The sequence below is a fragment of the Heptranchias perlo genome, chromosome 3 (genome assembly GCF_035084215.1).
Source record: "Heptranchias perlo isolate sHepPer1 chromosome 3, sHepPer1.hap1, whole genome shotgun sequence".
NCBI classification, from domain to species: Eukaryota; Metazoa; Chordata; class Chondrichthyes; order Hexanchiformes; family Hexanchidae; genus Heptranchias; species Heptranchias perlo.
The window spans coordinates 113,330,248-113,352,446 of NC_090327.1; the positions used below are offsets into that span (position 1 = coordinate 113,330,248).

Here is a 22,199-nt window from a genome sequence, read left to right on the forward strand (position 1 = left end):
TTTGTATCTGTCTTCACAGTAGAAGACACAAGAAACAGTGGGGAACCAAGGGTCTAATGAGAGTGAGGAACTTAAAGTAATTAATATTAGTAAAGAAAAAGAACTGGAGAAATTAATGGGACTAAAAGCCAACAAATCCCCTGGACCTGATGGCCTACATCCGAGGGTTCTAAAAGAGGTGGCTGCAGAGATAGTGGATGCATTGGTTGTGATCTTCCAAAATTCCCTAGATTCTGGAACGGTCCCAGTGGATTGGAAGGTAGCAAATGTAACACCGCTATTCAAGAAAGGAGGGAGAGAGAAAACAGGGAACTACAGGCCAGTTAGCCTGACATCAGTCATCAGGAAAAGGCTACAATCCATTATTAAGGATATGGTAACAGGGCACTTAGAGAATCATAATGATTAGGCAGAGTCATCATGGTTTTATGAAAGGGAAATCATGTCTGACAACTCTATTAGAGCTTTTTGAGGATGTAACTAGCAGGGTAGATAAAGGGGAACCAGTGGATGTAGTATATTTGGATTTTCAAAAGGCATTTGATAAGGTACCACATAAAAGGCTGTTACACAAGATAAGGGCTCATGGGATTGGGGGTAATATATTAGCATGGATAGAGAATTGGTTAATGGACAGAAAACAGAGAGTAGGAATAAATGGGTCATTTTCAGGTTGGTAGGCTGTTACCAGTGGGGTGCCGCAAGGATCAATGCTGGGGCCTCAGCAATTACAATCTATATTAATGACTTAGATGAAGAGACTGAGTGTAATGTATCCAAGTTTGCTGGTGATACAAAGCTAGGTGGGAAAGTAAGTTATGAGGAGGACACAAATAGTCTGCAAAGGGGTATAGACAGGTTAAGTGAGTGGGCGAGAGGGTGGCAGATGGAATATAATGTGGGAAAATGTGAGGTTATTCACTTTGCTAGGAAGAATAGAAAAACAGAATATTTTTTAAATGTTGAGAAACTATTAAATGTTGGTGTCCAGAGGGATTTGGGCGTCCTTGTACACAAAACACAGAAAGTTAACATGTAGGTACAGCAAGCAATTAGGAAGGCAAATGGTATGTTGGCCTTATTGCAAGGAGGTTGGAATACAAGAGTAAGGAAGTCATACTGCAATTGTACAGGCCTCACCTGGAGTATTGCATACAGTTTTGGTCTCCTTATCTAAGGAAGGATATACTTGCCTTAGAGACGGTGCAATGGAGGTTCACTAAATTAATTCCTGGGATGAGAGGATTGTCCTCTGAGGAGAGATTAAGTAGAATGGGCCTATACTCTCTGGAGTTTAGAAGAAGAGAGGTGATCTCATTGAAGCATATAAGATTCTGAGAAGGCTTGACAGGGTAGATGTTGAGAGGGTGTTTCCCCTGGCTGGAAAGTCTAGAACTAGAGGTCATAGTCTCAGGATAAGCAGTCAGCCATTTAGGACTGAGTTGAGGAGAAATTTCTTCACTCAGGCGGTTGTGAATCTTCAGAATTCTCTACCCCAGGGCTGTGGATGCTCAGTCATTGAGTATATTCAAGACTGAGATTGATAGATTTTTACATTCTAAGGGAATCAAGGGATATGGGGATCGGGCGGTAAAGTGAAGTTGAGGTCGAAGATCAGCCATGATCTTATTGAATGGCAGTACAGGCGGTATGGTCTACTCCTGCACCAATTTCTTATGTTCTTATGTAAGGCAATGCACATTGTAGCCTTCAGCCACACAGACCAGAAATGTCCCAGGTTCGATTCCTGTCTGTACTTAGTTAGATGGTCTTCTTTGGGGCAGCATTTTAGGCACTTCAATTGACCTTACTGCCCTGCGCTAGACGTGGGGGGGGGGGGGAAGAAAAAGATCAGCCAGGGTTCCAGGTTCTGATAGTTATCCAGTGACCCCTGCTAGAAGTGCATGAGTATGGATGCTGGGTAAGGACATCACTGGACTTGGCTGTGATGCCCCCTGTGTTTGGATCTCCAGCCAACATAATTGTTTGGACTCACACATGATGAATAGGATAGGATGGTGACTGTGGAACCATATCCCCAAGTATGAATCGTCATCTTTAGGAGAACAGTGAAGCATATTTGAAGGGGAAAAAAAGGAGGAAAAAAGAGTAGGCCATTCAGCCCTCAAGCCTGCTCCGCTATTCAATTAGATCATGGCTGATCTGTACCTCACTTCCATTTACCTGACTTTGTTCCATAACCCTTGATACCCTTACCAAATAAAATATAGGAAATATGTTGTGCAGACACACCATATTTGTGGGTATCTAGAGGTTTTTGATGAACAGCTTGTGTAGCAGCACACATTGTGAATGAAGCATTTGAACAACTTTCTTACACAGTTTGGTCTCCTCCCAACTACTGATTCTCCCTGGCGGATGTTCCAATGAGATAAGGGCCAATCCACAATACAATAAGTATGACAGGAGTCCTTTGTGATCCACTCAGTGGGAGCATTTAAGGCTTGCTATGGTAACAATTTCATTCTATAAACAGATAATACATACCAGAAAGGGTTGACTGATGCAAGTCTCTTCCACCATGGTGGGGTGTGTCAGTTGGATGTTATTTTTTCTAGGTACGGCTCTCTCTGTACTGCCGTGGGCTGACAAACCTGTATTTAAAAATACCGATTAACATGGTATAATGTCTATGGGAGTACATTTACTGTTTTTTTTAAAATGCTTTTATATTTGAGAGACGAGGGGAATTTTATGCTGATCAAGGTGAAGGAGAGTGAAATATTCCTTACTGATTTGTAACATCAAGCACTCCCAACACCTACATTAGCCATCCTTGCAGTGTCTCCAAGGCCTCGATTTTAAAAGGGGGGGAGTCGGGTACTGAGCGTGTAAGCCCCAAAGCAGGCAGTGTGCCCGGGGGCGAAGGGGTCTGGCCAATCTTAAAGACCTGGCCTCATTTGAATAAATGTTCACCGATTCCCGGCCGAACCTGGCCAGATCCGTTACCTGGCCGGCAGGTGGGAGCGGGTGTTCGGCTGCAGGAGGCCACAGCCGAGGACCCGTGGGAGTTCCCGGTCGTCAGTTTGGGGGGGGGCGGGGAGGGGGAGGGTGGAGCTGAGGGCAAGGGAGGCCAATTCAGTGTCAAATTAGGGACATTTTTGGGCTGTGCAATCCATACCTACACAGGGTGTTTACAGCTGACAGGGAGAGGTGACTTCCAATGAATTCCAAAAGTGAAATGGCAACATGTCAGGCTCAGTCCTAATTTACTGTCTGACCATCAAATCAGTGCTTGTCTTTTACTTGTTGGAAAGTGGCAGGATAATGAGAATAGTGCGTCAGTTCTGTTAAGGAGGAACCTACGAGCTCACCCAGCACCAAGGTAGCGTGGAACATAGAGAAAATATTTTTTTCCTCAGTGGACTTCAATCTTACTAATTAATGTACAAAGGATAACATTTAGGATGGAGTGTGAGACACAAACACATCAAGGTGGAAGGATGACATCACAAACCACTACAGTAAAGCTTGGGCAGTGTTCAGAAGTCATCTCAACATTAAGGTGTGTTACTGCCTTGATATACACACATACAGCAGCTATGCTAGTATATTTATTTTCCCTTTGGGTGGCAGCAGGTGTCATGGTGGGAAACAATAAATAGCAGGTTCCCTGAATTGCAAACAAAGCACTGGGGTTCGTTTCTAGAGGAACGGAATTGAAAAGCAGAGAAGTTACGTTAAACTTGTATCGGACTTTGCTTAGACCACACTTAGAGTACTGTGCGCAGTTCTGGTCTCCATATTACAAAAAGGATGTAGAGGCACAGGAGAAGGTACGAGAAAGATTTACAAGGATGATCCCAGAACTGAAAGGTTAGAACTATCAAGAAAGGCTGAACAGGCTGGGGATCTTTTCTCTAGAAAAGAGGAGGCTGAGGGGTGACCTAATAGAGGTCTTTAAAATTATGAAAGGATTTGATAGGGTAAACATAGAGAAGATGTTTCCACTTGTGGGGGAGTCCAAAACTAGGGGTCATAAATATAAGATAGTCACTAATAAATCCAATAGGGAATTCAGGAGAAACTTCTTTACACAAGGATTGGTAAGAATGTGGAACTTGCTACCACATGGGGTAGTTGAGGCAAATAGCATAGATGCTTTTAAGGGGAAGCTAGATAAGTACATGAGGGAGAAAGGAATAGAAGGATATGCAGATAGGGTTATATAAAGTAGGGTGGGAGTAGGCTTATGTGGAGCATAAACACTGGCACAGACCAGTTGGGCCGAATGGCCTGTTTTGTGCTGTAAATTCTATGCCATTGCAAGTGGCTTGAACTACTGTTCAGATTTAAGGTGGAGTAAATAGAATATCAGATTTCACTGAAGCAATTGCCAATGTCTGGATGGCCCAAAGCAACAAGAACTGGAAATTCAGTCTTGGACTACAGATGCTATTTGTGCACATTACACAGGACCAAGTTACGATTTAGTGTTCCCAGGTTTAAAACCGGTTACTACCTGCATATTAAAATGGTACATACAGGTGTATAATATGAGCTTGTTAAGCTTTCATACATGAACTTCACTGGTCAGAATTCCTACCCTTTTACCTATCACAGTACCTGCTCTATGAAAGATTGAAAAAATATCAGTGACAGAGTTTATCTGAGAAAAATGGTTTCTGACTAATGGTTCAATAGTTCAATTTTTAACTGCAGTGAGTTATTTATTTTATTTTCTCCTCTTTTTTCCCTCTTTGGGAATTGCTGGCACACCTACCAACCCAGCCAAGTCGGTGAGCGGGCGGCAGGCGGCCTATTCCTGGTGCTTTACCAATGCCAGTCTGTAACCTCTGGCAGGTGAATGGCAGTGACCCAGATTGACTCGTCCCAAGACTTCCCTTCGTGGAGACAGCACTCGATGTCTGTTTCACAACCACCACCCCCCCAACCCCCACAACAGGAGAAACGCTCAGTGTCTGCTTTACACCTCCCTCCATGATATCTGCACCACACTCCCCCTATATAGGAAGAACCCAGTGTCTATTCCACACCTCCCCCCATTGAGGCACAGCTAAGATCAGCAAACCTACATCTTGCCAATTCACAAGTTGGCATGTTACCACCTCAATGCTGTGCCATTGTCTTGTCTTCCTTTGTTCCCTTCCTCTCCTGAAGGTGATGACCTTTAACGGGGGAAAGGTTTCACAGATGTCCCAGCCCTCCAGATCCTCATCCAAATGGCCATTCTTTAAGCATGAGGCAAGACGGTGAATATCAAAAGCTACTTGTGCGTGGAAGGGAGAAGGAGAAGGAGGAGTGGGAGCATCACAGCTGAGCTCAACTGGCACGGACTAGATGGGCCGAATGCCTCCTTCCGTGCTGTAACCTTTCTATGATTCTAACTCAATCCCCACATATTCAAGGCTGGACAGTAATCGGGGGTGGAAACACTGTCTGCTTTTTCTCCCTCCCCTAGCCCAGAAACATTGAGGCCAACAGTTGTGACTGTATTGTGCCCTGGCTGAGATCAGCTAGCTCAGCACAGACCGGGAATCAAAATCAGAGCCACATCACACCACAGATAATTGTTTTCATGCAATTAAATTAACTTCCATCAGACAGCCAAAGTTGTACTTCAATCTGAAGCAGTTTGAGCCATCAATGAGGGGGGCAAGAGCTACGACAACCCAAAGCAAAAGATGAAGTACAACAACCAGAAGTAATGATAGCTTGAAGGTGACTTGGGTGGGAAAAATATGTAAATGTTGACGGCAAGCTGGAAAATCGGACACATCTGGGAAGTGACTCAGTCCCAGGCTAATAGATGAGACAGAGATTCCCGTGCCAGAATTTTTTTTAAAAGCAATCACTAACCTTATCACGCTGTCTGATTCGCTGGAAGACATACTCTGCAAATGGTTTTCGTGGAATATACTTCCCTTCCCCTGGCACAACATGTAGAATTCCGTCTTCAAACACCACTTTACCTCGTGAAATGGTAACCAAAGTGACCCCATGGCAGACCATGCCTTCAAAAATGTTGAAGTCAACAACCTGATGATGTGTTTTGGCTGAAATAGTCCTGTTTGAAATGGAAAGAGCAAATTAAAACTATAGTAAACTGAAGAGGAGTTTAAAACCGCATCACTAATACAAACAGGAATCAACAATAGCCTGTTGCTTTAGATTGAATTCTTACCTACCCAACTGTAACCAGAGTATCTCCAGCAAAGGCTTCTCTTCCCATCCTCACACCGTTACCTTCAGAGTTTTCTAACGATCTCTCCTTGGGCCTCGTCGTCCTCATCTACATGCTGCCACTTATCATCTGAAGACATAGGGGGGTAATCTTAAACTCCCCCATGACGGGCGGGAAAGGATCGGGTGGTTGGGGTTAAAAACATAAAATCGGGTAACCCGACCCCAACCCGCCATGAATGCGTCTGCTTCCAATTTAACCGCGACGGGCTTGGGGACATCTGAGCAACCGCTCTGGAGAGGCGGGACCTTAATTATAATATTTAAATGAGGCCCCGATCCTGATATTTTGGTAGCGATTTAAATTTAACGCTGGCTGGCCAGGTCTCCCAGGGTTCGGGAAACCCGGCAACTAAAGGGAGGCCTGATCCGGCAGGTAAGTGCTTTTTACAGCACTGCTTGTGGGTCAGGAGGAGCAGGAGAGCTTTCCCACCTTCCCCTCAAGCAAATCCTCTGACACAATCAGCCGACTCCCCCCCTCCAAACCCGCGATGATTCCCGGTCTACCCTCCCTCCCGATTGCCGGTCTGATCCCCCCTCCCCCCACCAACCCACGATGTTTCCCAGTTGCCGGGGACCGTCCCCAAAGGTCCAGGGCTGCGACCTTCTACCGCTGGCTTTCCCGCCTGTCAATCTGGCTGGCTGGCAGGTGGGAAACGGAGTAAAAAAATGAGAATGGAGTCCTGCTGTTAAATTCGGCAGGACCTTCGCATCTCCGGGATTTCTGGGTCTCCCCCCACTGCTCCATGCTCCCGCTCCCTCCCCACCTCGCCGGAAATATCGGGGCCATGTTCCAGATATTGGCTGACGACACCCAGTTCTACCTCCACCCCTAGTCTTGATCCCTCCACCGACAGTGTTGTCCGACATAGTCTTAGATGAGCCGCAATTTCCTCCAGTTGTTCACCGGAAAGACTGGAGTCATTGTCTTCATCACAAACTCCGAACCCAATTCCATTCCCCTCCCCAGCCACTGTCTCAGGGTGAAGCAGACTGTTTGTAACCTTGGTGTCCTATTTGACCCCAACCTGAACTTCTGACTCCAAATTCTCTCCATTGCAAAGACTGCTTATTTTCAATGCAGTAACATCGCCCACCTCAGCCCATCTTCCACTGAAGCCCTCATCCATGCCTTTTGTCATCTCCAGGCTTGATTTGGATCTGCCTTCCTTTCTCCACCCTCCACAAACTTCAGCACATCCAAAGCTCTGCTGCCCACATCCCATCCCGCACTAACTCCTGCTCACCAATCACTCCTGTCCTTGCTGATCTACATTAGCCTTGCCCCTCCCTATCTCTGTAACTTCCCTCTTACAGCCTCATTGCCAGCCATGCTATCAGCCATCTAGGCTCTAGGCTCTGGAATTCCCTCCCTAAACCTCTCCAACACACATTCCTCCTTTAAGACCCTTCCAAAGCCCACCCCTCTGATCAAGCTATTAGTCACCCCTCCTAATATCTCCTTCTTTGTCTTGGAATTCATTTTTGTCTGATTAAGCCTCTGTGCAGCGCCTTGGGATGTTGGTCTATGTTAAAGGCACTTTATAAATGCAAGTTGTTGTTGATCTCTATCCAGCAACCCTGCAAAAGTATATCTGCATGGAACAAAACCAGAAAATGCTGGAAACGCTCAGCAGGTCAGTCGGCATCTGTGGAGAGAGAATGGACAAGTTAGGGTCTCAGATATGGGCCATTTGTCGCAGTGCTGACAAAGGGCACAGAACTGAAATATTAACTTGTCCATTCTCTCCACAGATGCTAACTGACGTGACGAGTGTTTCCAGCATTTTATATTTTTGTTTCAGATTTCGAGCATCTACAGTTTTTTTGTCAGTGGATGAAAATTGGCTGTGATGACCTCCATGGTGGAATAGCATTCCAAGTTTAAAACATAAACTTGGTCAAGATACTGCAGGTGCCTGGTCAATGGGGTGAAAACTTGTCCCTGCCCGTTAGACCCGGCGATGCCAAAGCAAGAGGCCGAGGATCGATAGAAATTGGTTGTTGGCCCTCGTCTGCAAACTTGAGGTGAGCTGCAGGCACTGATCGTGGCTCTAAAGGCTTCTCGCCCAATGGAAGAATCCGATTTAGAGACGTCTGTCTTGCTGACATCGGCCTTCAGATAAGTCTTGGGGGAAGGGGGGTGGTTTGGGGGGGCGGTGGCTATCACAATGCCTGTAGAGTCGGGGAATGCTCCTACTCCTCCTGGCTCCATGGAAAGGGTTTTAAGGAATATTTCCATACTTACTTTTAGTTGGTGGCCGCGGGTGCCGCTGAAGATTCCTGAGCAGGGTAGGCCTGATGCCTGTCGTACTTGTTGGGAAATAATTTCTCCAAGGGGTCCTTCAACAGGCGTTAGGGCTCTATTTAACATATGCAAGGTGCCTAGTCCCTGTTTTAGGCATTCACTTGGGACACCTAAAAAATGGGTCCCACCAATTTAGCAGTGGGACCAGTGCCTGTGCATGGGACGTCCCACTGCTAAATTTGTATACCTTGAGCAATTTCACGCCAGAGAAACAGGAGAGACACATATCAATTTCGAGCCCAATGTCTTTAGGAAAGGAGAGGAAGGAAAGAAATTGGCAAAAAGAGGGAAAACTCTGCATTTAACCCCCAGTCAGTCACCTTACCTGACAGCACTTGGGTCCCAGACGACAATATCAGCATCAGAGCCTTTGGCTATTTTTCCCTTCCTGGGATAAAGGTTAAAGATCTTTGCTGCATTGGTACTGGTCACAGCCACAAACCTATTCTCATCCATTTTACCACTGTGCTGAAAGAGAAAGGTACAAATAGGTTGCCATTTCTCCCAAGACCCCCTAACAAACACACAGAACACAAGATTTGAATGCTGCGATGCAGGGTTTAAAAATAGCATTTGTAATTGAAAGTTATCACAGGCAGTTATACAGTATCTGGAGTGCAATGCACAGCCAGAAAACTGGAGTTATACTACTGATTACGCATCGCTGGAGGTCACTCTGAGATCACTGACTATGGAGATCGGTGCATTTATGAGAGCAAAGATGGGACTGTCTGCTTTCTATTAATTATTCGAAACATTGACGAAAGTCTTCAGACTGTCCAGTGAACCACCTAGGCACTTTTAAAGGGTGGTTTTTGCACTCAGTGCAAATTCACACTGGTGGCAGTCAGACACGACCAAATTATGTTGCTGCTTCCGCCTCCAGATGCAGCAGAAATCACTTTGAATCGAAACAACAGACTGCACATTCATTTTAAACAAATACTTGTCAAATATTTCAAGCAAAAATAGTATTTGTCGGCGTGCTGATGCCTGTTCAGCCGCTTTGTAAAGACTGGGAACCGCTTCCCACCCACAGACCTGATCAAAAGTGTTAGCTGTGTTCGCAAAGTCTCCCCCCACCACCGCCGCCCCCCACAAGTGCTTCCATGGTCTTATCATTAAGCCCCTGGGAAATAGCTTCTTTTCTACCTGTTCCACTGCTACATTACTCAAGTACATATATGGGGTGATTCTGCATTCCTGCACTCACGGAATGCATCTTGGAAAATCACAGGATTGTTTTTTGCCTTTAAAATGAATGGATGGAAAAGAATCAGCTTTAATAATTATCAGACAGATTGATGGGCAAAAGTGCAATGTAATTAATTGTCCTCACTTCGAAATGGGACATGGAAATCACACCTAAACCAATTGTGGGCGCTTACATGGTCATATTGAAGGGTTGGACTAGAATAGCTTGGCAAAGTGTGCAGGCCTTTCTTTTCAGCATTGATCTGCATGCCAAATTTAAGTGAATTTAAGTTGACAAATTTTGGAATCGTTAAACTGTTGATGTAGCAGACCAGAACTGGGTTGACCAGAATCCTTGCCTCGATGCTGCTACATTTACTTCTAATGCTAATCCCCTCCTCCCCCAAGTGGAAAGCAACCCTGAAGATCTATAACTACACATCAGAATTATTGGCTCTCAATGTTCAAGTGACACTTACCACTCCTTTCTCCCATATGATGGACATCCTGTCCTCCACACCATTCACTCCATTTGGAATCTTTGTAAAATCATCTTTTCCCAAGGCTTTTTGGCAGCCGTTGAAAGTGCAGTTGTCTGTTCCGGTCACAGTAAGGTCGTCACTATGAAGAAAGAGAACCAAATTGACAAACAATTAAGCAGGTCTGCACAGCACTGCTTTACTGAGGATATCTGATGAAGAAGGTACCCCAATCCACAAAACATCCATTCTTTACATAAACAGGAGTTACAGAAACATAGAAAATAGGAGCAGGAGTAGGCCATTCGGCCCTTGGAGCCTGCTCCGCCATTCAATGTGATCATGGCTGATCCTCTATCTCAATACCATATTCCCGCTCTCTCCCCATACCCCTTGATGCCTTTCATGTCTACAAATCTATCTAGCTCCTTCTTAAATATATTCAGTGACTTGGCCTCCACAGCCTTCTGTGGTAAAGAATTCCACATAGGTCCATCCCCATAGGTAAGAATGGGGGGGAGGTGAGAAAGAGGAGAAATCAGATGACCAATCAGTGGCAAAATAATGTTCTTCCTAGTGGGCGACTCCAGAATGACATGGGCCAGGGCTGTAGCCACCACAATGTCTTTTATCCGTCCCAATTTATAAGCACAAGCCACTGCTCAATTGTAACTGCAAATAAGGTGGTTATTTCCTGTACTGTAGAGCTGCAGACAAAGTATTTCAGCTCCAAAATGTGTTACCATACACCTAGGGAAACATGTTATTCCTGTGCACTCGCTGACTCAGTCCTGCTTTGTGTATTCGCACAACTCATCACAGTGGGAAGTGGGCAGAACCCTTGAGAAATGCAGCATTTGACGTCAGACTTGGAAGCAGAAAACCAAACTGGCAAGTCAGGGGAAAAAAGCATGTCTTCGGCCTGTTTGAACAATGCAATCAATCACTGCTATCTACTGCATAGCTGAAATCGGCCTTTGAATTTTAAAATTCTGCCCCCATTCTCCCAACATAGTCCCTGGCGCCCAGCATTGCTAAGGGCATAAATGAGTAAAATATGTTAAACGCGGAAATCCGAAAGTTGTTGTCCGAGTTGCGCTGTTCCTCCAAAAGTTGCACGAAAACAGCACCTCACCGTCTGGTTCCCCGTTCAAATACATTGAACAGTGTGAAGTTCCTGTACTTATCTGATGGATATGAACTATATATTATTTTAAAACTTTTTCTTTCTGTCCCTTTTATCTCTGTCTCTTATTCCAGTCTTTCTTTCACTTTCTGTACCTGATTTGATGTGGAGATGCCGGTGATGGACTGGGGTTGACAATTGTAAACAATTTTACAACACCAAGTTATAGTCCAGCAATTTTATTTTAAATTCACAAGCTTTCGGAGGCTTCCCCCTTCGTCAGGTGAACGATGTGAAATGAGATCCTCGAAATGAAATCGCATTTATAATTCACAGAACAATGCTTGGTGAGTACAGACAGTTTTTTCAACTGCCCGTTGCCAAGGCAATCAGTGTGCAGACAGACAGGTGTTACCTGCCAGGTCTCACAGAATATACAAATCACCAAAAAAAAAAAAACAAAAAAAAACAGAGATAGAGAGGTAGAAACATAGAAAAGACAGCAACTGACCCGTTATATTAAAAACAGATAACATTTGTTCGCTGGTGGGGTAACGTGTAGCGTGACATGAACCCAAGATCCCGGTTGAGGCCGTCCTCATGGGTGCGGAATTTGGCTATCAATTTCTGCTCGACGATTTTGCGTTGTCGTGTGTCTCGAAGGCCGCCTTGGAGAACGCTTACCCGAAGGTCGGTGGATGAATGTCCATGACTGCTGAAGTGTTCCCCGACTGGGAGGGAACCCTCCTGTTTGGCGATTGTTGCGCGGTGTCCGTTCATCCGTTGTCGCAGCGTCTGCATGGTCTCGCCAATGTACCATGCTCTGGGGCATCCTTTCCTGCAACGTATGAGGTAGACAACGTTGGCCGAGTCACAGGAGTATGAACCATGCACCTGGTGGGTGGTGTCCTCTCGTGTGATGGTGGTATCTGTGTCGATGATCTGGAATGTCTTGCAGAGGTTACCGTGGCAGGGTTGTGTGGTGTCGTGGACGCTGTTCTCTTGAAAGCTAGGTAATTTGCTGCGAACGATGGTCTGTTTGAGGTTGGGTGGCTGTTTAAAGGCGAGTAGTGGAGGTGTGGGGATGGCCATAGCGAGGTGTTTGTCCTCATTGATGACATCGATTCATCCACCGACCTTCGGGTAAGCGTTCTCCAAGGCGGCCTTCGAGACACACGACAACGCAAAATCGTCGAGCAGAAATTGATAGCCAAATTCCGCACCCATGAGGACGGCCTCAACCGGGATCTTGGGTTCATGTCACGCTACACGTTACCCCACCAGCGAACAAATGTTATCTGTTTTTAATATAACGGGTCAGTTGCTGTCTTTTCTATGTTTCTACCTCTCTATCTCTGTTTTTTTTTGTTTGTTTTTTTTTGGTGATTTGTATATTCTGTGAGACCTGGCAGGTAACACCTGTCTGTCTGCACACTGATTGCCTTGGCAACGGGCAGTTGAAAAAACTGTCTGTAATCACCAAGCATTGTTCTGTGAATTATAAATGCGATTTCATTTCGAGGATCTCATTTCACATCGTTCACCTGACGAAGGGGGAAGCCTCCGAAAGCTTGTGAATTTAAAATAAAATTGCTGGACTATAACTTGGTGTTGTAAAATTGTTTACAATTGTACCTGATTTGACATTGAATTCACTATTCTAACTTACACTTCCTGGTTCAGTCTGCGCTGCTCATTAACGATTCTTCAGTCTGAATGGTTAAGGACACACACAGTTACTTGCCCTGTTCACACAGATCCCAGATGCCCTGTAGAAGGGGCTGCAATGTTTGGGTTTCTAATTTCCAGGAACTTGCCGTGCAAAAGTTGATAGAAAGCCGACGGGCAAATGCAAGTCTAACGAATGGCTGGTGCCACGCATTTGCCGTTCGCGGCAAAATCCGGCCCATCGTCTTATAATGCACCCGCTCCTGGAAGGACTGGGATTTCTGATGGGGCCGAAAAGGCGTGGGACCCTAGCACATCCAGAGTCCGGGCCAAATTCCAGCCTCCCCACCCCACTACTGCCAGTGCACTTAAAGATCAACCCTGGCCCCAGGAACTTTGGGACCTGCACACAGAAATATATTACACAGGCAAAGCATCACTAAGGCTTTGGCCCTGAAATTCGGGGCCCGTTTATCAGGCACTACGCGGCCTAAGTCCCCAAAATGGCAGGCAGGAAGCGCGTACAAACTTCCGACTGGTAGAGGAGGCAAGACTCGTATCAGCAGCGCACGCCGGGAACATTCTAAGTTAAAAATAATGTATACAGAGGAAGGGCCTGCACTTCTTGCAGGACCCGTTTCACAATTTGGACCACCCCAGCGCTTCATCTGTCACATGCTGACCTTGCTCAGCACAGCGGGACACTATCCAGCAGGAAGGCCCTCTCGCTAGTGCTATTTAAAGCGATCATGCAGATCTTACAGCTTAGTTGCTGGTTTACTATTTCTGGCTATTAGTCGACTTCTAGGCATTTCATCCTGTGTTCTATCACTCTGGAAAGTTCACTTTGTCTCCCATCAGAGAAGTTTTGTTGGTTTCTGCTCCTGTTCCTGCTCTTTGCCTCACAAACAGACTGGCTCCAGACATGGGTGGTCCGGTATGGCTAACTTTGGGAATAGAGCATGAGGGGGACCAGCAAGGAAGATATAACAGAGCAGGAGACTGACAGGTCTTGCCCTCACCAAATCCAGATGCAAAAACAAAATTTATCAAACAAATCATATAATTTACAAGACAAATGTATACTCACCATTGTGCATGCCCTTAGTGTCTGACTTGCATGTTCCTTTCCCTACAGGGTGTTTCCCCAGTGGCTACAGCTTGGGAAGTTGAAGATTGCTGAGCTTCCTTTGAGGAGTCTTTAGATAACCTTGAAGGATGACCAGGAGCAGCTCTGGGCCTAGAGGGCCTGGCTGCAGACTACACCATCTCAGCCTGGGCTGCAGCAGTCTGGGCTGGATAGCTAAATGACACCAACAAGGGTTGGAGTGTCTGGCAGGGGATGCTGTCATCCTGAGAGAAAACAGCAGGTTCCTCTCCCATACAGCCATGGCCTTTCTCCTGGGGTGTCGCCTCAGCGCTCCTAGTGCTCTGCTTGAGAACAGAGTGCAGGAGTGATATGACTCCCTGGAAACCCCTTTCAACAGTGGCCCCCAAAGCTAAGATGTCAGCCATCTAAGCTCCCATGGTAGTACTTTGTGCCACGAGGAAGCTGTCAGATCTGTCATGAGACCCTCCATCACGGCGGGTTCTACTGCGTTGCTGTTGGAGCTGAGCACTCCACGTTGAACAGAATGGGCTCCAAGCTCTGTGCAAAGCCTTCTGCCAAGTTGGAGTTGGACTCCTCCATGCTCCGCGACATTGTGAGCAAGCTCTCCGGCGGACTGCCCAGAACACCAAGCATTTCCTGGTGTGTGCCCATCAGCCGCCTTCGGTAGCCTGGCCCATCGAAGTCTGCATCTGAGTCCTCTGCAGCAGAACTAGTGAGCGACCTCGTCCTCCGGCGAGCTGGCACCTGTGGCGTCCTGTCCCCCTACCCTGGCTCCTGTGCACTCATGCCCGGTGAGTCACCACGTGCCGATCCCCCCACTAACCTAACCTCTAAGGACTGCGTGGTGTCAGTATCTGAGCTGGTGGTTGCGAGAGTCAGAGCAAGTGACGCTGCATCTTCTGCAACACCGCACTCATCTTCCTCCGCTGGCTGAGGGACGTCCACATTCTCAGGAGCTGAAATGATGAAGGGGCAAGTGTTAGGTTGTGGTTTGAGGGAGAGCAGAGAGAAAGAAGTGAGTGTTGAAAGCATCTGCAGCTTGTCATGCAACGTGTGTGGGGTGAGGGAGAAGTCGTAAGAGATGAGGAGGATTAGGTATAAAGAAACCCTCCTCAGCATCACCAATGGCCACTTCCTCCACTCTGCCCCTTCCCATTATTGCCAGGACGCTGTCTTCAAGGGGGGGAAGAGGGTTAGCAGACGGGCTCTTCCTCCTCCGGTGGCAGCCTGTTGCCTGGTGTTATGCACCACCTTCTCCTGCAAGAAAGAGGGAAGTGTGCTAGAGAGAGTCTTGAGGTGTTCAGGGAATGTGGTTGTCATGGTTGAATAGCTGAGAGTGTGTGTGTGAGATGTGAGTGTGAAGTTTGTAATGGTGCTGAGTGTGAGAGGATGAGGGAAATGAAGTGTGGTGCAATGATTGAAGCAGAGAGAAGGGTAGTGGGGGAGGGCAGCGTTGTGAGTGCTGCCGGTGTTGCAATTAATGAGGCTGTTAGTGGTGCAGCTGTGAAGAGAAATTATTTTAGCAATATTCTTATCTTGACAACTCTAGTCAAATCATTGACATTCTTCTTGCATTACATCCATGTTCTTGGAGCAATGCTCCTGGCATTGACATACTCAGCAATCTCCTCCCACTGCCTCGTTAGCTGCCTCCCGGGTGGAAGAGGATGTCCCTCCTCCTGTCCACTGCCTGCACTAAGGCCTCCAGTGCAGTGTCAAAGAACCTTTGTGCCTGCTCACTCGCTACTTCGGCCATTTCCTCCATACGTATTTGCTGAACAGATCTTGCAGCTAGAATGCACTTCCCCTTTAAGAGGTGCTCACTGCCTTTAAGTAGCAAAGTCTAAACCCGCCCCCCACCCCCCCCCCCACAACCAACCCCACCCCACCCCAGCAATCAGGAGTCAGATGAGCGCCTTGGGCAAAAGTGAAGTGGTGATCGGACGTCCAGTAAGGACTGAACTAAAGAGGGAGGCCACTCTATCGCTGCACTTCACAACAGGCCAAGCAAAGCTGCCAAAATGGCTGACAGGAGAGCAGGCAGCAGGCTGTTGTGTTATAAAACGAGGTGCCAGCCAGAAAGCCAGCAATCGGGCCAGCAAGAATTGTACATTGGGTTTGGGACCAGGCTATGTATTGCAGTCAAGGACAAGGTATCTGAAGTCACATGTGTGGATATCAGTAATGGAGATGAATGCCCTGCAGTCAATGCTTTACTTGAAATCTAGTAACAACTTGTCGAAAAAATACTCCAGAAAAATAATAAATCATGCCCCCAAAAAAAGCCAAGAGACATTGCTTTTGGCTGAAAATGTTTTTCTCAGTGTGGAGTAAATATAATCAGACAGGGGCCAATAGCAAAAGAAAAAGAATTGAGAACAGGAGTCACAAGGCATTTTTCTGCAGTACAAGAAGTGACAGACCAAGTGGTTCATCAAAAGTCTCTGAAAAAAGACCAATAACCCTGTGATTTTCCCTCGGTTTCATAGGACACTTAGGAAAAGGTGGGAGAAGTCCATTTAAACCTACTCTCTCCAAGCATGGTATAGCCACACACAACAATAAGGCTCATTTCCGAACCACTCAATCTCCTGGGAGAGGCAAATACTCAAAGAGTAAAACCTGTAGCCAATTCAGGAAAAACTCCAGGAAATTCTTCTCTGACTCCCTGAGGCAATCAAGTGAAAAACCCAGGAGACTGTGGTCCTCAGAAACCCTCACCATTACAACTGCTAGCATTAATATCCTCTATTAATGGAAATGGCCTTTTCACTCAGAAAGAGTCTTACTCATAGTACAACAAATGAGAATGAATGTTAGTCATTTAACAGGAGAAATCTAATTTACTCCCAGCCCAAATTTTCAATTAGTTCCATTTCTATCGATTTTTCGAAACGTCAGCCAGTATTACTTTTCCTATAGTTTATAAGATTACAGAAATCCACAGTACAGCTGACTGTGCTACTTAATAAGTAGGGACACCACCAGTGATAAGGATTGCTGGTATCAAAGTGTTGTACTCCTCATTTTCATTGTTCAAGTAAAATTAAGATTCACAGTTACCTGCCAATGAAGTGTGATTTCCCAATACTCACATCGCCAGCAGGTCCATGAGGTATCCTGGTGTTGTGGGGTCAGGTCTGAGTGGAGGTCCCATGACATATCCTGCGGCTTTGCGCCAGTCTTTGTCCCAGTAATGAGTCCCGTCTATCCCTAGACCGGCTGCAATGGGCTCCCCAAAGACAACCTTTCCTGGGAAGAGAATTTTTATTTGGAAACATATTTAATTAAAAAGAAGCACTGATTTTAAAACTACACAAAATGAACCATGTATTCTTGTTGATGTTTTGAGTTCATTCCTGTTAACTAAAGCATCTTCATGTAAAGGTAGGCATTTAGCTATTGGCAATAGTGTGTGGAATTCTTCAGATCCTAGTGTTTCTACATACAACTATGACCTATGATGGGATACTGGGGTGTTTAATACAATAATGATACAAATAATAATTCTTGGGTCAAATTCTTTTACAGATGCTATTTATATAAAATGTGGAGATTAAATACTCCATGCATAATTTTTAAAAATTATTTTTCTTGCCCTTCTTTAGTTCGGCTGGTTCATGCACATTTCCCAGGTAAAAGGTTAGGGAGATGACCTGTTCTAGACCTCTTCCCATGCTGCCTCTATTCAATTGCCCTTTAATTTCTCCCTCTCTGTAAGAGAATCATACCTGGCTTCCACTCAGCAATTTCTCCTGTCAGCCCTGCTTTGATCTGGAACTAGCCAGGGGGGAAGCTACAAACCAATGCTTCAAATATTTCATTAAGGCACCTATCAAATTCACAACATCAAATAGTGTAACAGGATAACCTTGTATAATCTGAGACAAATCGAAATCATCAAGTCAGAAATCATCAGTGATACAAGCTCTATATGATTGGATTAGTACAGTGTTATTCTTTTCTGAATAGCTTTTAACAAATAAAGTATCACTGGAAAAACTGTACATCTCCTTCAATTAAAATATATGCCTTTGACTGTCAGGTATGGTATCTGGCGCCCCCATGAGGTCACAAATGGCACAGTACATGCAGCTTAGAGTCATCGGGCCAGAATTTGCGATCAAAATAATGATGAGGTTAATGCTGCTCTCCGTTATTTATGCGCAAATGCTACAGCGGCTTCAGGCGAGGGGCAGATGTGCGGTTAAACGGGGTTATCTAAAAGTTGCAGTTTGAGATGCGCTGCTCTGCCGTTAGCTTCGCGAAAACTGCATCTCGTTGTCTGCCTCAATATTGAAATGAATTGAATGGCATGAAGTTGCTGTATTGCACGGTAGATACAAATTAAACTCGCCACAAAAAGTTAAGTCTTGTCCATTTCAGTCTAAGTATCCTTTTAACAATATGGTAAGTGTTAATTACTGCCAGTCAACCTCTCTGGTACTAAAAATTAACTATTACAAGTGGAGTCTCATTCCTTCAGGTTTTAATTGTTGTTGGAGATTATAAAAATGTAAAATTTTAAATAAATTATTTTTTTAACATTTCCTTTCTGCCACTATTTTCTCTCTCTCTTAATCCAATCTTTCTTTCCCTCTCTATTTCTCTTTCTGTACCTGGTTTGACTTTGAATTCACCCACTCTAATTTACACTTCCTTCTCAGTCCTTGCACTGTTTATTTCTCAATCCTTTAATCCAATTGGTTAAGGAGATCCCCTGTTGTTTGCCCTGTTCACTCAGGTCCCAGATGCCCTGTTTCCCTCTCTGCGACGTTATCAGCTCACACTTTCAGCAACTTGCCACGCAAAAAATGTAAAAACCTAAATGTGCAAGGGCAAGTCTAACTAATGGCAGATGCCTCTAGATGCCCTGCTACAGCAAATTATGGCCCATAGAATCATAGAATGATACAGCACAGAAGGAGGCCATTCAGCCCATCGTGCCTGTGCCAGCTCTTTAAAACAGCTATCCAATTAGTCTCAATCCCTTGCCCTTTCCCCATAGCCGTGCACATTTTTCTCCTTCATGTATTCATCCAATTCTCTTTTGAAAGTTATTATTGAATCTGCTTCCACCACCCTTCAAGCAGTGCATTCCAGATCATAACAACTCGCTGCGTAAAAAATTCTCCTCATCTCGCCTCTGGTTCTTTTATCAATTATCTTAAATCTGTGTCCTCTGGTTACTGACCCTTCTACCATTGGAAACAGTTTCTCCTTATTTACTCTTTCAAAACCCTTCATGATTTTGAACACCTTTATCAAATCTCCCCTTTACAACGACAAAGGTAGGACTAAGAAAGAGGTTCTGCTGAGAGAGTTTGAGCAGCTAGGGACTAAATTAAAAAGCAGAACCACTAAGGTGATAATCTCCGGATTATTACCTGAGCCACGAGCAAATTGGCACAGAGTAAATCAGATCAGAGAGATGAATGCATGGCTCAAAGATTGGTGTGGGAGAAGTGGGTTTCGATTCATGGGGCACTGTCACCAGTACTGGGGAAAGGGAGAGCTGTTCTGTTGGGATGGGATTCACCTGAATCATGCTGGGACCAGTGTTCTGGCAAAGATGGTAGAGAAGGCTTTAAACTAAATCGAGGTGGGGAGGGCTGAGTTGGGGCGAAGTTTAGATTGATAAAGAGAAAAGACAAGGAAGTGTACAGGAAAGTGATGGGGGTAATGATAAACAGAGTGTGTCAGGAAGGGACAGAGTGTACAAACATAAGAGTGCACTAGCAAAGGGGGCTGGGGTAGGAAAGAATGATGAAAAGATAAAATTAAAGGTTCTTTATTTGAATGCGCGCAGCATTCGTAATAAGATAGATGAATTGACGGCACAAATAGAAACAAATGGGCATGATCTCGTGGCCATTACAGAGACATGGTTGCAAGGTGACCAAGGTTGGGAGCTAAATATTCAGGGTTATTTAACATTTCGGAAGGATAGGAAAAAAGGTAAAGGTGGTGGGGTAGCTCTGTTAATAAAGGATGAAATTGGTATAATAGTGAGAAATGATCTTGGTATAGAAGATCAAGATGTTGAATCAATTTGGGTGGAGGTAAGAAATAGCAAGGGAATGAAATCACTGGTGCAGGTAGTATATAGGCCCCCTGACAGTAGCTACACTGTAGGGCAAAATATAAATCAGGAAATAAGGGGGGCTTGTAAAAAAGGTAATGCAATAATCATGGGCGATTTTAACTTTCACATAGATTGGACAAATCAAATTGGCAAAAATAGCCCTGAGGAGGAGTTCATAGAGTGTATGAGGGACTGTTTCTTAGACCAATACATCGGGGAACCAACCAGGGAGCAGGTCATTTTGGATCTGGTAATGGGTAATGAAACAGGATTAATTAATGATCTCAAAGTAAGTGATCCCTTGGGAAGCAGTGATCATAACATGATAGAATTTCACATCCAGTTTGAGAGCAAGGATCTTGGGTCTGAAACTACTGTATTAAACTTAAATAAGGGCAATTATAAAGGAATGAGGACGGAATTGGCTAAAGTGGACTGGGTAAACAGATGAAATGGTATGATGGTGAATAAGCAGTGGCAAACATTTAAAAAGATATTTTATGACTCGCAACAAAATATATCCCTGTGAGAAGGAAAGACTCCACAAAAAGGGTGAACCAACCATGGCTGACTAAGGAAGTCAAAGATGGTATCAGGTTAAAAGAAAAAGCCACAACTTGGCAAAGATTACTGGTAAACCTGAAGATTGGGAAAACTTTAAAAACCAGCAAAGAATGACTAAAAGAATAATAAAGAGGGAGAAAATAAATGATGAGAGTAAACTAGCAAGAAATATAAAAACTGACAGTAAAAGCTTCTACAAGTATATAAAAAGGAAGAGGGTAGCTAAAGTAAACACTGGTCCCTTAGAGGATGAGACTGGGGAAATAATAATGGAAAACAAGGAAATGTCAGAGGAATTGAACAGATATTTTGTATCTGTCTTCACAGTAGAAGATACGAATAATATACCAATAATAGTAAAAAATCAAGGGACAAAGGGGAGGGAGGAACTAAAAACAATCACTATTACTAGAGAAAAAGTACTAGGTAAACTAATGGGTCTAAAGGCTGACAAGTCCCCTGGACCTGATGGCTTGCATCCGAGGGTCTTAAAGGAAGTGGCTACAGAGATAGTGGATGCATTGGTTGTAACCTTTCAGAATTCACTAGATTCTGGAAAGGTCCCAGCGGATTGGAAAACCGCAAACGTAACGCCCCTATTCAAGAAGGGAGTGAGACAGAAAGCAGGTAACTATAGACCAGTTAGCCTAACATCTGTCATTGGGAAAATACTAGAATCCATTATTAAGGAAGTAGTTCCAGGACATTTGGAGACTCATAATACAATCAAGGAGAGTCAACATGGTTTTATGAAGGGGAAATCATGTCTGAAAAATTCATTCGAGTTCTTTGAGGAAGTAATGGGCAGGGTGGATAAAGGGGAGCTAATGGATGCAGTATATTTGGATTTCCAAAAGGCATTTGATAAGGTGCCACATAAAAGATTACTGCACAAGATAAGAGCTCATAGTGTTGGGGGTAATATACTGGCATGGACAGAGGATTGGCTAACTAACAGAAAACAAAGAGTCGGGATCAAAGGTTCATTTTCAAAATGGCAATCTGTAACTAGTGGGGTGCCGCAGGGATCAGTGCTGGGGCCTCAGCCACTGACAATATATATCAATGACTTGGATGAAGGAACAGAGTGTCTTGTGGCCAAAATTGCTGACGATACAAAGATAGGTGGAAAAGCAAGTTGCGAGGAGGACACAAAGTGTCTGCAAAGGGATAGTGACAGGTTAAGCGAATGGGCAGAAATTTGGCAGATGGAATATAATGTGGGAAAATGTGAAGTCATCCACTTTGGGAGGAAAAATAAAAAACTAAAACATTATTTGAATGGAGAAATACTACAAAATGCTGCGGTACAGAGGGATCTGGGTGTCCTCGTACATGAAACACAAAAAGTCAACATACAGGTGCGGCAGGTAATCCGGAAGACAAACGGAATATTGGCCTTTATTTCTAAGGGGATGGAGTATAAAAGCAGGGAAGTC

The 22,199-nt window shown here is 44.8% G+C and overlaps 1 protein-coding gene across 1 annotated transcript in view; it reads right to left on the reverse strand.

Annotated features, from left to right (window-relative positions):
• Positions 1-2,548: 2,548 nt before the first annotated feature.
• dpys (dihydropyrimidinase) overlaps positions 2,549-22,199 on the reverse strand; it is a 68,554-nt gene continuing 48,903 nt past the window's right edge. Inside the window, exons 5-9 of the mRNA XM_067976426.1 lie at positions 17,207-17,363; positions 10,207-10,348; positions 8,859-9,001; positions 5,842-6,049; positions 2,549-2,615 (exon numbers count right to left, since the gene is read on the reverse strand). Coding sequence (XP_067832527.1) covers positions 2,556-2,615; positions 5,842-6,049; positions 8,859-9,001; positions 10,207-10,348; positions 17,207-17,363 — 710 coding nt within the window. The 3' untranslated portion in view covers positions 2,549-2,555. The remainder of the gene's footprint in view (positions 2,616-5,841; positions 6,050-8,858; positions 9,002-10,206; positions 10,349-17,206; positions 17,364-22,199) is intronic.